Source organism: Bactrocera dorsalis, chromosome 4 (assembly GCF_023373825.1).
Source record: "Bactrocera dorsalis isolate Fly_Bdor chromosome 4, ASM2337382v1, whole genome shotgun sequence".
Lineage (NCBI taxonomy): Eukaryota > Metazoa > Arthropoda > Insecta > Diptera > Tephritidae > Bactrocera > Bactrocera dorsalis.
This window is the reverse complement of record NC_064306.1, coordinates 55,000,512-55,015,631: the sequence shown is the minus strand read 5'-3', so window position 1 is coordinate 55,015,631 and position 15,120 is coordinate 55,000,512. Positions and strand designations below refer to the sequence as shown.

The window sequence follows — 15,120 nt, the reverse complement described above, 5'->3', positions numbered from 1 at the left end:
ATATACTGCAGGCTGGCGCAAATGAAAGTGTTTGTATGTAAGTACATATGTATTTGGGTTTTCAACAACAAAATCGTGTGACAGAAACGTCAGCGTTAACATGAAAGTGTGTTTTTTCACCAATTTGCGCATAAAATATCAATTTTTGTTTCAACAAATACATTTATGCAAGTGCCGTTATATTACCAAAAATACACAATTTTTTGCCATCATTCTGGCTAAAACTGCAATTTTCACCGTTACACACGAATAATAACACCTATGGCGTCGGCAAATTTTCCAAACCAAAAATTAAACTGTGCAAAAAGCCGTAAATAAACGAGCTAACGGTTTACAGCAATTTTGTATTTTCCACTACAACTACAAATACACATACATATACGGTATTTTGCAAAATTAATGTGTGCATGTGTGTGTACGCTTGCGTTTTCACTTTCGCGCCAATATTTTGTTGATATTTTGCAGTTCGCGCGTACTCCACGGCTCCAGCGGATCGGGCGGTGATAAGCGTTCGTTCACCGTTTGCTTGCGGCCTGGCGCTGAGGCACCTCGCGGGTGTGTTGATTTGCCGTCGTCCGCGTCATGGGACTGTTCGGGCGAAATTCTGTGCGTATGGAATAAATGACGGGAAATTTAAGTGAATTTTGTTGCCTCAGCTGGCAAAATCAAAATGCGCTAGAAAAACACTGGAAATGCTTCATTATCGCTACTGACCTATTTTTGCGCTTGATGCGTGCGCTTTTTGCACGTCGCGCTGCGTCGTCCTGCTGGTATTGCCGCTTACGCAGGTGAAATTGTTTCATTGTCGCATGCACCTCCTCAACGGTTGGGCAGTCTTCGCTGTCGTCACGCTCATTGCCGGTTTCCGTTTCCACCTCGGCCTCCTGTTCGATGGTGAGTGTGTGCTCTTCGGCCAGTGCGGCTTCGAAATTGAATTCCTAAAAGTTGTAGGGTTAGAAAATAAGTACGTTAGAAGCATGTGAGCTCTTGATGGAGTCATTTCCAAGAATGTCCTAATATTAGGAAACTTTCTAACATTATACTGGGTAGAGGTTTTGGGTTGAAGGGCTTAGCAAAATCTTCAAACCGATGGAAACTGCAAAGCTTATGAGCTTGCTAGGAAAGGTATGTTTACACCAATTTCGTTCGATTGGAAGAGTGCCGGTTTCTCGATGACCTCTTCTGTTCTAACTTTGAACCTGCAGATCTCCAGTGAGCTTGGCTTGCGCTGGTGAACAACCAGTATTTGTACGACTTTGAGATCTTTCTGGCTTAGACTGAAACATAAGAAGTATTTGCTCTTATCAGATCCAGTCAAACTGAAACGTAAGAGGTCCTCTAAACTACTTGCTCTTATCTGGTCCAGTCAAACATTGTCCAATAGGTTCACACACGGCGCGGCTAAACATTTTATCTGAAGCTCTTTAACCAAGCCTTAAAGATGAAGGCGGGATGAATCATATTGTTGCTTTATTATTATTATCCAGCATTCCCAGACTGAGATAGAAATATCTTAAGAGAACCTAAAGAAATGGATTGGATTGATATTAACCGCCTTCGTGAGCTCAAAACACTTTGTTGATCTATGAAGACCAGGTGTTCCTCATTTCGAATTTTATCGATATTACAAAAGACGAATATCTGTTTAAGTAAGATCCACATATTTTGGATCAACACTGCGACCTAAACTATCATAACCTAATCCTATTAAGATATACATAGTGATAGCAAGAATCTTTGGTGACTATATCAAAAAATTTATCCTATATAACGAAAGCTCTGGTAATTAATTCAGGCGAATTAACTCTTCGAACTCGAAAATGGCACACAAATTACGCCCATCTCCAGATCAGTCATATAAAAATCTCTGTATGAAGGTACAAAGAAATATATAGGAATAATTTCATAAACTCAGCCGCCTTGAGGAACTTTCCCTTCCATTCCTTTCTATTATAAATATTTAACTCAAACTCACCGGTTCTTCTTCCGGCTGTGGTAAATTATGCGACCACACTGAAGGAATCAGCTTGAGTGGACTACCACCAATCGATTCCTTTTTAATTTGAGCCTTTGACAAGGCGCTCTTTGTCCGACGCGAAAGCGACAGTTTACCCAAAATTGGTCTACCTCCACCATCACTCTCCTCCGTCTCGATGTCGGCCAGCATCTTCAAGAATTCCTCTAACTTTTGTGGATCAACAACATCCTTCGGATCCTGGAAGAGTGTGGTCAAGTTTGCACTGAGCGGCGTAACCAAATCATCGGTAGGCGCAGCTACTGCTGCTGCCGCGGCGCTATTTGTAGCTGCGGTTGTTGTTGTCTGAGCAGTTGGGACAACAGTGCCTGCTGTTTGTATAGTTACAGCGCCTGCGGTTGTTGTGGCCGCTGCTGCCGACAAAAGCAACGCATTCGTGGCTGGGGTCGGTATCGGATGCATGCCCATTGTCTGCTCTACCAAATCTAAGGCTTGATTGGCCAACTGTTGTAGACCGACAAAGTATTGTGGATCATGTACTTCAGGACGTCGATCGGCAAGAAAGATCAAATCGCGTAAGGGATCAGGTGCGGGCTGTTGATTTTGCTGCTGTTGTTGTGTAGTCTTCCCATCGGCACCAGCGTCCGTGAGTGAAGTCCGTAATTGCAGACCTGAACTCGAGGCTGGATCGTTAGCGAAGGACAGCATATCCATAGCGTTGGTGAGATCACTTTGTGGATTTAAATTGTAAGGGTCCTTAAGCTTCTTTTTGGTAATTTTAATCGGACTGGAAATGGAGGCGCGTCCCCACATCAGGCGTCGCATTTGCTCACCCGTCATACCACGCTTTTTCAAAGCATTCAACGTTACGCGGCCAACACGCTGCAAGATTACGGTGGTTTATACAAGTTTTGCTGAATCAAAATAAGTCTTCAACTCACTTTCCAATTTGATACAGCGCCTTTGCGTTGTTTGGCACGGGTCTTCGCTTTACTCTTGATAACCATTACACCGCGCACCTCGTAACCGGAATCATCTATCGGTCCGAGTGGTATGGAATAGGCTTCCAGATAATTTTTTGCATCGGCCTGCGGCACAGCACGTTCCAAAGTGACCACAATTTTGGCCCACTAAGCCATAACGAAAAGGATTGTGTATAAATATATATTATCCTCTGGTAAAGTTTAAAGTTTTACCTGTTTCATCCACTCTTTCTCGGAACGCTCAATCACTTGTGCGTATGTATTGCCCATCATGGCGATTAACATATTTAGTAAAAGTATGGGCACAAAAATCATGAAGATTACAAACACTGTCTTCGATAAGTTCGGATACGTTGTGTTATTCAAGTCGGGATACTTGAGATCGAATTGAGAGAATAAACGTAAAAATATTAAAAATATATTGAGAGAGAAGTCTTACTCAAAAATGATTTCTCTCAGGAGCTAATTAATAATCTCTCCTACTTCTAAAGCTTGGACAATGTGACGAAAAAGAGCAGAAATAATAACCTATAGAAAGGTTATATCGAGAGAAATTTTTTCTATACATAAACATAGAAGACATAAAGGCTTGAAATGTTAAAAGTTTCGTCTTAATTCCAATGTCGTCTCTTCAAGAATTGTTCTATGGGATACTATCTTATGCACAGAATATATGGACCAAATAATCGGTTCCATTTTATTGGTTCCTTCGTAACATTTCTTAGTTATAAGTGCTTCAGAGCCTGGAAACATCCTCCCTTTAAAATTGATCCTTAATCAGATGAATGAGCTAAGATAAATTCTTTGAAGCCACTGAATTCTACCTATAGAACTTGGGTAATACGGCCATTGGCGTCAGGCTCGGCGGCTCTAGGGGTATGGTATTATACTCAAACTTATTAAAGAACTCGGGCTAGACTGGTAATGTGACCGAGAAATGCAGATCCATGAGAAATTAAATATAATGCTTTCAATCTTCATTAGGAAAGAATGAATCAAAGGTTCTAGATCAAAGTGTGAAAAAGAAACCGGAACAGGTTTATTCTATCCTCAGAAACTAGCTTCAAACTAAATGACAATAATTCACTCTTTTATCCCCACATTGTTAGCATAACAGAGGGTGCCAAGTGGGATTCAGCTGAAACCAGCAAGTCCATAAATCTTTTAGTGTACAGCCAAGTGGCGATAAAAGCTATCTGTAGCGCCAGTTCAAAGTCTCAAACGTTTCGTTAGTTAACTCGGTTGTTACCACTTGGGTACCCTTCATACGCGAATATCAGGAGACGAAAAGCCAAACGAGTTGACCGTCTCGGACGCTATTTAGCTTCTTCAAAGGTTGTTTGAAGCAATAGACCTCAGCGGATAACCTAAGGCCTTGGAATGCTACCAACACACCTACCGCCAAGATCCCACCTTCCAAAAAGTGGAAAAGTGGATTCGGCGGAATGCAGAGCATACGTGAAGGATGATGACTTGCTGGAACGTTATCTTTGCGAATGCCCAGCCTTCAGTGGGATGAGGCAGGATATACATATTTCACGGCTCTCAGTGTTCCAATTTAACAAATATTGGACAGCTGGATTTGAAAGAACTCAAAAAGTTTTTTATAAAACCATTTAGAAACGTATGGCAAGTTTATTCGAACGTGGGGAAAGATTACTGAGGTCTTGGAGTTTCGGAGCACATACGTTTCGAATATTAGATGTAAACCTTACTGAAAGTATTAGCGACTATCTTAACCTCCAAAATGTACCACTAATATTTCCCAATTTTCATTAATTACTAACCAACTTACATTATAATCACCTAGTGTTGTTTGAAACAAAGCCATCCATGTACTCGGGAAGGTATTGAACATAGTCGACTGAATCTGTGGATGTCCTTTGTAGAGAAAATAGAAAGCTTGTGAAAAGCCACACAAGACAATGCAGTAAATAATGCCAAAAGTGAACATGTCACCAGTTATCATAGAGTAAATCATGGTCACAAAGGGACCTGTCAAACGAATGGCACTAAGAGCAAACATAAGAAGAGCAAAATAATTTTAGAACAAACTACTAAATCACACAAAGCACTCACTCACCCAGCAAAGAACATTAATAAAAACCAGCTACCTGGCACAGCAAAAATAAGTATGGCTTCCTCAGTGTCTGTATCGCCCATCAATCGAAAAGGTATGCAGGCGAGAATCATCAAGTTAGAAACAAGAAATATAGCCTTGGCTGGTGCATGGGTCTGCAGGTATTAGAAGTGACTAGATACAACGTCTCTGAATTGAACAAACAACCGAACTCACTAATTGCTTAAGAAACGCCGGTAGTCCCTGATTTTTTATCTCATCGCCCTGCTGGAAGATAACATAGCTGAGGACGCCCACAATCGTGCCAAACTCTGCACAATAGCGCACTATAGTCTGCACATCGTACTTTTCGTCTTCCGTCTCCTCTGCGAGCTCAAGCGTTTTTACGTCTTTCGAAGTGGAGCCACTTGCAACTACCTCGTCTTCATCATCGTCGGCTACATGTGCAGGACGCATATAAACCGAGACCGAGAGACAAAGCAAGTGAACAAGCAGAATGAGTAGGCGCTTTAAGAATTGATTCTGAGCAAAGGTTTTCCATTTCTCCTCCAGTAAACGTTGTATGATACCGCCATCCAACATATCCAAGTGTTCCTCTTTGGTGCCGTTCAAGATAATAAAAAGTGCGGAATTCCAATCTGAAGAAAACGAAAATCTTCAAAATATCTGTGAAGATCTACTTTGGCAGGAACTCACTTGTGCGTCCGTCTGGTAACAAAGTATCCAAAGCATTGAGCGGATAGCCCGAGCAAGTGATATTGCTGTAACGCCAGAATTCACGTGCAGAAAGCTCCAACATCTCGCGGAAGACCTCTGCGCGGCCCAATTTACATGACAGGGTCAATGGTGTAAGGCCACTGTGATTAGCAATACCATTCTTGGCTGGCGTTTTAGGATGACGCAACGCATAACCGAACATGTCCTGAACAATATGAGATTATTTATAAAGTACCACTTTAACCAATCAAGCAACGAACTCACCAACTTGTCGCATACAACCACCATATGTAGTATCATATTTCCGAAGGAATCTTGCGCATCCGGATCAGCGCCGCAATCCAGCAATAGATTATATACGCTTTCGTTGGCGCAACAAGCCGCCCAAGCCAGCGGATACTCACCTAAATAAGCAAGACCCTCGTAGTCCGTCGATTTAGCTGGATTGCGGCGCTGCTGATCACGTGGTAAGAAGAAACTACCGATTGCACGTTGATTTATATCCGCGCCTGCTTCGATAAGGTCGGCCACCAGTTCATTATTACTGTAAGCAATCGCCAAATGTAACGCACTAGCACCCAAATACTCCTCACCTTCCATCACATCTTGTGCGAGATTCGGAAATACGCGTATCAGTACACGCGCCAACTTCGTGTGTATCTTGGAATCACATATGATAAGCACATGTAGTAGACTCTCGCCAAGTGCGCCACGAAACTGCATTTGCCAGCAGGCTTTGTGGTCCTCCCACTTGCCAAGTGGATCGTGACGCGAGAGTGATGCCTCAATTGGTATGGTTACCTCAGTGTGATCGCGATATTTCCAACGTAGAAATTCAGCGCGATTAATCACCTGCCCTTTGCCATCATTATACATGAAGATGCCGAATTGCTCGCGTATCAGTTGCTCCACGGCGACCAGACCGCCACTGTTGAGTGCATCAATGAGATCGCCGCCACGTTTGTAGTCTGCGAGCTTGTAAAGTAGACATTTGTTGGCCGTTGGCGAAGATTGTGAAATGACGGCGTCCAGTATGGCGCCCGGTTTCATCTCTTCGGGCTTTTTGCGCAGACATTTTTTCAAAAAGAATTTCATATTTAATTTATTAATTTGCAGTAAACTGTTGCGAAAGCGTCTTTAATAGCGTCTCTACACGTAGTTATATAAAACTATTTGATCGATAGTCTGCAGGAAGCGCGAAAAAGCTTAGCAACATTCCCGACCATGGTTACCTTGTTGTTGAGATGTAAATAAATAGGGGATATCCTTTTGCTTGCGTTGCTTTGCAATTTTTACATCTTTATTTCTCTTTATCTTCCCGTTAGATTTGATTTCATTCATAACACGATGCGTTGATTATCGCGGATTGTAGCGGGTTTTCGACTTGCTTTACTCTAAGTTACACAAGTCTCGCTGATGAAATCCAGTAGACACATAACAAATTTAAAAAATTAAAGAAATTAAAACTTGGTACAACAACCTGCTGGAGTTATTCTCAAAACTTCCCTGGGTGTCTTCGTGTGTGTTCGAATGTACATTTTGAGCGATTGTTTAGTCAACCGACAAATTTCTATGAGACACTCTAAGCTTATTTTTGACTCGCTTATTTTTTTAATCGGACTTTATAGAAAAAGACTCAAGCTAGAACAAGATTTTCTCTACGTGGTATGTGGAGGTTGACTAAATATTTTGGTTCACGAAGAGGCTTCCTAATTGAATATTGCTCCGGTACTATTTCTGGTAAACTGTTTCTCGCGATATTTGGCAATCTTTATATATATAAATCTTATTATAAATACCCTTTCCGATAACAACGACTCTTTCACTATATTTAATGAGAGAATAGAAAGAGCTGACGAACTTAGTATTGTAACGACGAGAAGACGAATCAGAGAATATAAACTTCGGATAGAAGACTTGCTAGATATATTGGAATTAATATAAAGCCAACCAATTTGATAACACACGTAAGGCTTAATACCGGTGAACACATTGTATATGGGGCGCAAAGTGAGTAAATGTACCCTTTACTTATTAAGGTTATCAAAGTAGAGGTACTTCATCATGAAAATACTTACATCTGAACAACGTTTACAAATCGACAAAAGAAAACTCACGTTCTGTTTTAAAAAGCTCAGACGTTTTCGGGCCAAATTATGTTAGCGAAGAGGCCCATTTCTGGCTTAAAGGATATGTAAACAAGGAAAATTGCCACATTTGGGAGCAATCTGAAGAGATTCAAGAGCTGCTATTAGTGAGCCGATGGAATCATCGGTCCATATTAAGCGTCAAGAGTGGCCGTTACCGCGCCACAATAACCGACCAATTGATGACTGAAATTGTAGCTCGTAACCCCGGCGACATTTTGGTTTCACAAGACGGCACCGCTTCCCACGCATCCCATCGATCGATGTATTTCTAGAAAGAACATTTCGATGAGTAGATAATTTCTTCTTGGGCCGGTCGATTTGCAATTAAGATGGTGTGATATCACACCGTCAGATTTTGTCTTGAAACAAAACTCGAACGAGTCATAGAAAATTGGATCAACGGATGTACAATCTGAGACGTACCCGCGGCTAACATTTCAAAAATGAATACCAATGAATGTTCTTTCGAATGATAATAAACATTCCTCATTAAATTTGAAGTTTCTGTGTTTTCTTCTTTAAAGAAATAGGCATCACACCGTTCAGCGTCACGAACATGTTTTGTAAGCAGTGGGACTCCTCAAGGAGGTGTTTTTTTATACAATAGAATTTCTATCTCCCCCACAGGAAAACAGATAGATACCATACTGAACTGAAAAATAATATTTAGAAATGTATTAGTTGGTATATGCATACATATATAGAGAATACGCGGAAGTAACAATGACCTAAAATCATACTTTATCCTCGCAAAATTGGATTCCAATAATCACTTCCAGCGGAGAATACCCTCAAGACGTGAAAGGAGAAAAAGTTCAGTAGGAGAGGAGGGCTGCGTCCATATCTTTCCGTCTACCAAACCTAAACAGAATTTTCTTATTGGCTACCTAGTACATAGAGAATGCTTGGGGAGTGCTACTGAATAACTACATCGGGATACACAGAAAGCAAGTAACACTACTAGCCTTGTCGTCGCCGAAGGTCAATTCCAGTGTAGTAAACGAGTATAGGAAGGCGGACTGGCGGACCAAATCTATTTGTCCGTAATTTAGCTCCCCGGCCACAAAAACATTTTCGAAAACAAATAAGTAGACAAGTTGTCTATGGTAGTACCCCCTCTAGACGAATACGAGGCAGGTCTAATACCGTGTCCGTTTGGGTCAATCGAGAAGGAATTCTATACAAAAACTGAACAATTAGCTCAGAATAAATTTAATTTAAAATCGAAAGCACTAAAGCGAAAGAAATATGGCTAAAATATGTCAAGATAAAAACTGGCGAATTATTACACAGGTCTGGGGAAAGTTAGTAAGGTTTACAGCTACTAACGGGTGATTTTTTTGAGGTTAGGATTTTCATGCATTAGTATTTGACAGATCACGTGAGATTTCAGACATGGTGTCAAAGAGAAAGATGCTCAGTATGCTTTGACATTTCATCATGAATAGACTTACTAACGAGCAACGCTTGCAAATCATTGAATTTTATTACCAAAATCAGTGTTCGGTTCGAAATGTGAAAATCCGCTTTTTTATCGACAAATTTTGTTCAGCGATGAGGCTCATTTCTGGTTGAATGGCTACGTAAATAAGCAAAATTGCCGCATTTGGGGTGAAGAGCAACCAGAAGCCGTTCAAGAACTGCCCATGCATCCCGAAAAATGCACTGTTTGGTGTGGTTTGTACGCTGGTGGAATCATTGGACCGTATTTTTTCAAAGATGCTGTTGGACGCAACGTTACGGTGAATGGCGATCGCTATCGTTCGATGCTAACAAACTTTTTGTTGCCAAAAATGGAAGAACTGAACTTGGTTGACATGTGGTTTCAACAAGATGGCGCTACATGCCACACAGCTCGCGATTCTATGGCCATTTTGAGGGAAAACTTCGGACAACAATTCATCTCAAGAAATGGACCCGTAAGTTGGCCACCAAGATAATGCGATTTAACGCCTTTAGACTATTTTTTGTGGGGCTACGTCAAGTCTAAAGTCTACAGAAATAAGCCAGCAACTATTCCAGCTTTGGAAGACAACATTTCCGAAGAAATTCGGGCTATTCCGGCCGAAATGCTCGAAAAAGTTGCCCAAAATTGGACTTTCCGAATGGACCACCTAAGACGCAGCCGCGGTCAACATTTAAATGAAATTATCTTCAAAAAGTAAATGTCATGAACCAATCTAACGTTTCAAATAAAGAACCGATGAGATTTTGCAAATTTTATGCGTTTTTTTTTTTAAAAAAGTTATCAAGCTCTTAAAAAATCACCCTATATAACTGGGTATTGGCCAATTGGAGAACATGCGTTAAAAAAGGGTCTTCTTTATAATAACACTTCTCGCACCTGCAAGCTCGGAGGGAGTAAGAAAACGGTTTTATAGTTCCTCTGTGACTGCCTAGGCCCATTAAAAACCAGTCACAGAAGTCTTATAATTCTTCAGATACATACTCGTAACCTTAAAGGTGTATCTACAAAAAGCATAACGGAAATAAGTAGTTTTATTTTTGTGCAATAGACCCTAGGTCGTGGTGCAATCCTCACTTGCTTATTTAAGTAGTTTTATTGCGGGAACCAAATGGTTTGAACACAGCAATGAAACGCCTTACAAAGATATAACGGTTTTACGATAGTGTATAAAAATGGCGCACCTGGCGCTTATTGAACCCGAAAGTATCTCCTAACTTCAACTGTAATGTAGGATTTACCATATTCAACAAGTAAATATGATATACAAACGCCAAATATTTGGCGAAATCCGAAAACAAACAAAGTTCGAACTTCGTCACTCAAATCTCTCAACGCCAATATTTCGAATAAAATTCTTACTTAACGGAAACGCCTTTTTTCCGAATTTTAAAGATAGATAATTTTGAAAACAATTTAAAATTTTCTACCATTTTATTTTTTTGTTAAAAAAAATTTAATTTAAATTACCCGTTGGTTTTCCGATATTTTGTACCCATTTTAATTTCCATCAAAATTGTTTTCCAGTTCTTTATTTGGCTTCGGGAAAAGGCAAAGCGTTCACAAGGAAAGATACTAGAATTCAATTAAATATTATTTTCGGCGTTGTCATAGCAACGCCAAATTTCCAAAGCTTTTCGCTTTATGGACCTGCATAACGGTATATGGTATGTAGGTATGCTAACATGCATGCTCACCAGTGCATAAATAATTGCATTCCACCGGCGTTTAGCGCGAATTGGCAATTTTTTACAATCCATTTTTTTGAGTGTAAATAATTGATTTCTGCACAAATACAAAAAATATACCTCACACACACATACATGGAATGCAGGTATCCGATACATGTGCGCATTCAACGGTAACGGAATATTAGAAATATTTTGGCAGGCGACAAAACTATGCTCCGTTAGCAACGCCATATTAAACACTAAATCATATTTTAGAAAAATGAAAAGTGAAATATTTGTGCCGTTAAAAATTATTCGCGCACATTTAGATATTTTTTCATTGAAACGATATTACTTTTGTGCAATTTAGAAATATACAAATGCATGCATACTGTGAGCAAAAAATAGTAAGACTTTTAATTGAAATTTTTTTTCTAAGCACATTCAGGAATTTTACTAGCATTACTAGAATATCGGAATGATCAGTGGAGGCTCGAAATTATGGGCCGACAACCCTTGGTTTTTGCATCACGATAATGCACCGTTGCATACTGTATTGTTCCTTCGTGAGTTTGTCGTCAAGTTTTCTGGGTATTCAGCAAACAAAAACGACCGGTCCGGAGAAACAGTTTTGAGACAATTGAAGTCAATAAACGTGAATTGCTACGCGTATTGAAAACTAATGGAAATTGATTTAACAACTGTTTCGAGGATTCGGAAAACCGTTGGCATAAGCCTATTGGAACCAGGAGATATTACTTCGAGGGAGACAAAATAGATTTTGAAGAATAAATTAAGTATTTTAAAATTTTTGCTCATAGCATAGTGATTTCATGTATTATAGTGTGCTCGCTTACTACTAACATATTTGCATAGAAAATTATTTGCATTGAGTTTCAGGAAATTGTGTATATAGATATGTTTATTTAAATTGCTGTGTACTCACCAATGAACACTGGAAGTGAAGTGCTGAAATGAAAAGAAAAATATTATTATTTGTGGATAAAATATTTTATATATTATTTAAAAACTACTCGAACTGGAGATATTTTGCAGTTTAATGTATTATAGTAAACTATATTGAAGATATTTAATATTAAATCGAAAGAAAAATGTCTGATTTTTGGTACTTTATAGAATAATAGAAAATAGAATAAAATCGAATAGAGTATAACAGCCTTACGACTTATTTTATAGCAGCACTTCTAGATCTCCTTCTAGTGTCACTTAGCCTACTTACTGCATAATGACATGATTTTCTATAAAATCGACCAACAATTCATAGAACAGACTTTTTCAGCAGAAGAACCAGGTGATATTGTAGTTAAATAAAAAGGCTAGACAAGTCCATATGTGGAATAAATAATCGTGAAAAAGAAGCTGTGGACTTTCAGTCTGTCATAGATGCAAGATTATTAATTTTGACTTTTTCAAAGGAGCCTAGGTGGTAATACAAGGAATTGCTAATTTATAAAGTTAAATTGTCTTATTTAAACCGCGCCATACTGTTGGATTCAAGTCTCTCCAGTGTGTTTATGTATATCAAAAAAGTTTTTTTACGGAAGTTCCCTTGAGAGAGCTACAGAGTTGTGCACACTCGTCCTACTCCACAAATATCTTCACAGTATGCTAAGGTATGATAGGGTGATTTTTTAAGAGCTTGATAACTTTTTTTAAAAAAAAAACGCATAAAATTTGCAAAATCTCATCGGTTCTTTATTTGAAACGTTAGATTGGTTCATGACATTTACTTTTTGAAGATAATTTCATTTAAATGTTGACCGCGGCTGCGTCTTAGGTGGTCCATTCGGAAAGTCCAATTTTGGGCAACTTTTTCGAGCATTTCGGCCGGAATAGCTCGAATTTCTTCGGAAATGTTGTCTTCCAAAGCTGGAATAGTTGCTGGCTTATTTCTGTAGACTTTAGACTTGACGTAGCCCCACAAAAAATAGTCTAAAGGCGTTAAATCGCATGATCTTGGTGGCCAACTTACGGGTCCATTTCTTGAGATGAATTGTTGTCCGAAGTTTTCCCTCAAAATGGCCATAGAATCGCGAGCTGTGTGGCATGTAGCGCCATCTTGTTGAAACCACATGTCAACCAAGTTCAGTTCTTCCATTTTTGGCAACAAAAAGTTTGTTAGCATCGAACGATAGCGATCGCCATTCACCGTAACGTTGCGTCCAACAGCATCTTTGAAAAAATACGGTCCAATGATTCCACCAGCGTACAAACCACACCAAACAGTGCATTTTTCGGGATGCATGGGCAGTTCTTGATCGGCTTCTGGTTGCTCTTCACCCCAAATGCGGCAATTTTGCTTATTTACGTAGCCATTCAACCAGAAATGAGCCTCATCGCTGAACAAAATTTGTCGATAAAAAACATTTCGAACCGAACACTGATTTTGGTAATAAAATTCAATGATTTGCAAGCGTTGCTCGTTAGTAAGTCTATTCATGATGAAATGTCAAAGCATACTGAGCATCTTTCTCTTTGACACCATGTCTGAAATCCCACGTGATCTGTCAAATACTAATGCATGAAAATCCTAACCTCAAAAAAATCACCCGTTAGTATAATATTATTTTTGCGACAACAACTCTTCAAAATATCTCAATTTATTCTACCTATTATCTGTAATATTCTACAGTTGGCAACCGTTCTTAAAAATATTTTGAGCAGTAAACTATATTAAATGCATGCGATGGGATGAACGGTGAGCTTTTTTATGTATGGATCGGTGTTGGGGAAGGAGTACAATGTGGAGAACTTTCGTCAACTGCAGTTTTAGGCTTTTTCATCATTGCAGCGTCTTCCAATCGGATATAGCTTTCATAAAAATAGCAGTAGAACTACTGCTTCAGAGCGCAGCATTCTTTAGAGCAGCAACTATCCACTTTGATAATAGGGCAGCGCAATTAGCCTTAAGTTCGCTGACTGTGCGTTCAAAACTGGTGAAGTGGTGTTCAGACTTCTTATCTGTAGTACCAAGTAACTTTATTATTTAAACTGCCTTAGGAGCCTGGTTATAGTAATATTGCAGGAAACTGCAAGCCCTATGAGCTTGCTAAGGCAGGTAATCAGTCTCAATAGCTGCAGAATGGGAATGGGTAGAAGTGCCGTTGACTTCTTGTGGCTTGCTACTGGATTGTTGGGTTATAGACCAGCTCAGCAAACGCTGGTCAACTACAACCACCTGTGCAGTCGCAAGATCCTTCTGGCCTGGGGTTAAAGGAAAGAGGTCTAGGAAGCTCTTCGCTCTTAGCAAGGCTCACCTTTCAATACTTAAAGGAGTTTAACTGGACACTGTACCATCGGCGTTCCTGTAGTAAGATTGAAAATCTTAGCTATACTAGCTGTTTGAAGGAAGTTGAGATATAATCATCTCAAGATTTTTCCTCGAATGTCCCACTTTTAACAGAACAACGCAAAAACACATCGGATTTCATACATTTGTGTGAAATAGCTAAAATATACTTAAGGCACCTCAGCAGTGTTGTGATAAATTCAGGGTGCTTTGCCGATAGATATTTCCTAGACTCTATACTTTTCTATTTGGCTTCACAAAGGACTGAACGAATAGTTCAAGTGTGATTCCTCCGCCACGCTGAGGGATTAACCATCTAACCTAACCTAAGCTCTATTAAATTTCTTTGGAAAAAATTGTTCAGCGCTTAACTCTTCTGATTAAATCTGTTATAGACAAAAAGGTGGCAACCCTGCATAAGTAATATTTTTAAATATTTCTAAAATTTCTTTAATAAAATGTTTTTAGTTCTTGATTCTTTAAAAAATGTATGGACTAATTTTACACAGGTGGCAACCCTTTCTTTTTATTATTTTATGGAAATAATAAAATAAAATTTAAACGAACGACATCATTTCACAATATTGTCGAATAAAAAATTTAATTGGCGGTCACCTAGATAAAAATATTTTCAACTGTTAACCGATTAACGGCTCAATTGTCAAAAAATATATCTATCGAATTAATAACTGTCCAAAATCAAAACTAAAGTATACTTATTTTGATGACATTCTCAACGATCCGACAGTAGTTTACCACTGTGTTTGCTT

General features: G+C 39.3%; 1 protein-coding gene across 1 annotated transcript; it reads right to left on the bottom strand.

Moving 5' to 3' along the window:
- Positions 1–291: 291 nt before the first annotated feature.
- Positions 292–6,913, bottom strand: LOC105228865 (uncharacterized). The gene is made up of 10 exons (XM_049456452.1): positions 6,020–6,913; positions 5,735–5,960; positions 5,255–5,676; positions 5,042–5,193; positions 4,754–4,970; positions 3,172–3,333; positions 2,917–3,105; positions 1,976–2,857; positions 715–938; positions 292–604 (listed from the first exon to the last, which is right to left on the bottom strand). Exons 1-10 carry the CDS (start codon positions 6,848–6,850, stop codon positions 430–432), a joined length of 3,480 nt encoding a protein of 1,159 aa, XP_049312409.1. The 5' UTR covers positions 6,851–6,913; the 3' UTR covers positions 292–429.
- Positions 6,914–15,120: the final 8,207 nt, after the last annotated feature.

Bases quoted from the DNA above. Each gene is read 5' to 3' on its own strand.
- LOC105228865 (XM_049456452.1), bottom strand. From the start codon at position 6,850: ATGAAATTCTTTTTGAAAAAATGTCTGCGCAAAAAGCCCGAAGAGATG. The intron at 3,334-4,753 runs GTAAGTTGGTTA...TTCGATCTCAAG, and splicing joins CAACACTAGGTGATTATAAT to TATCCCGACTTGAATAACAC. The intron at 939-1,975 runs GTGAGTTTGAGT...TACAACTTTTAG, and splicing joins CACAGCCGGAAGAAGAACCG to GAATTCAATTTCGAAGCCGC.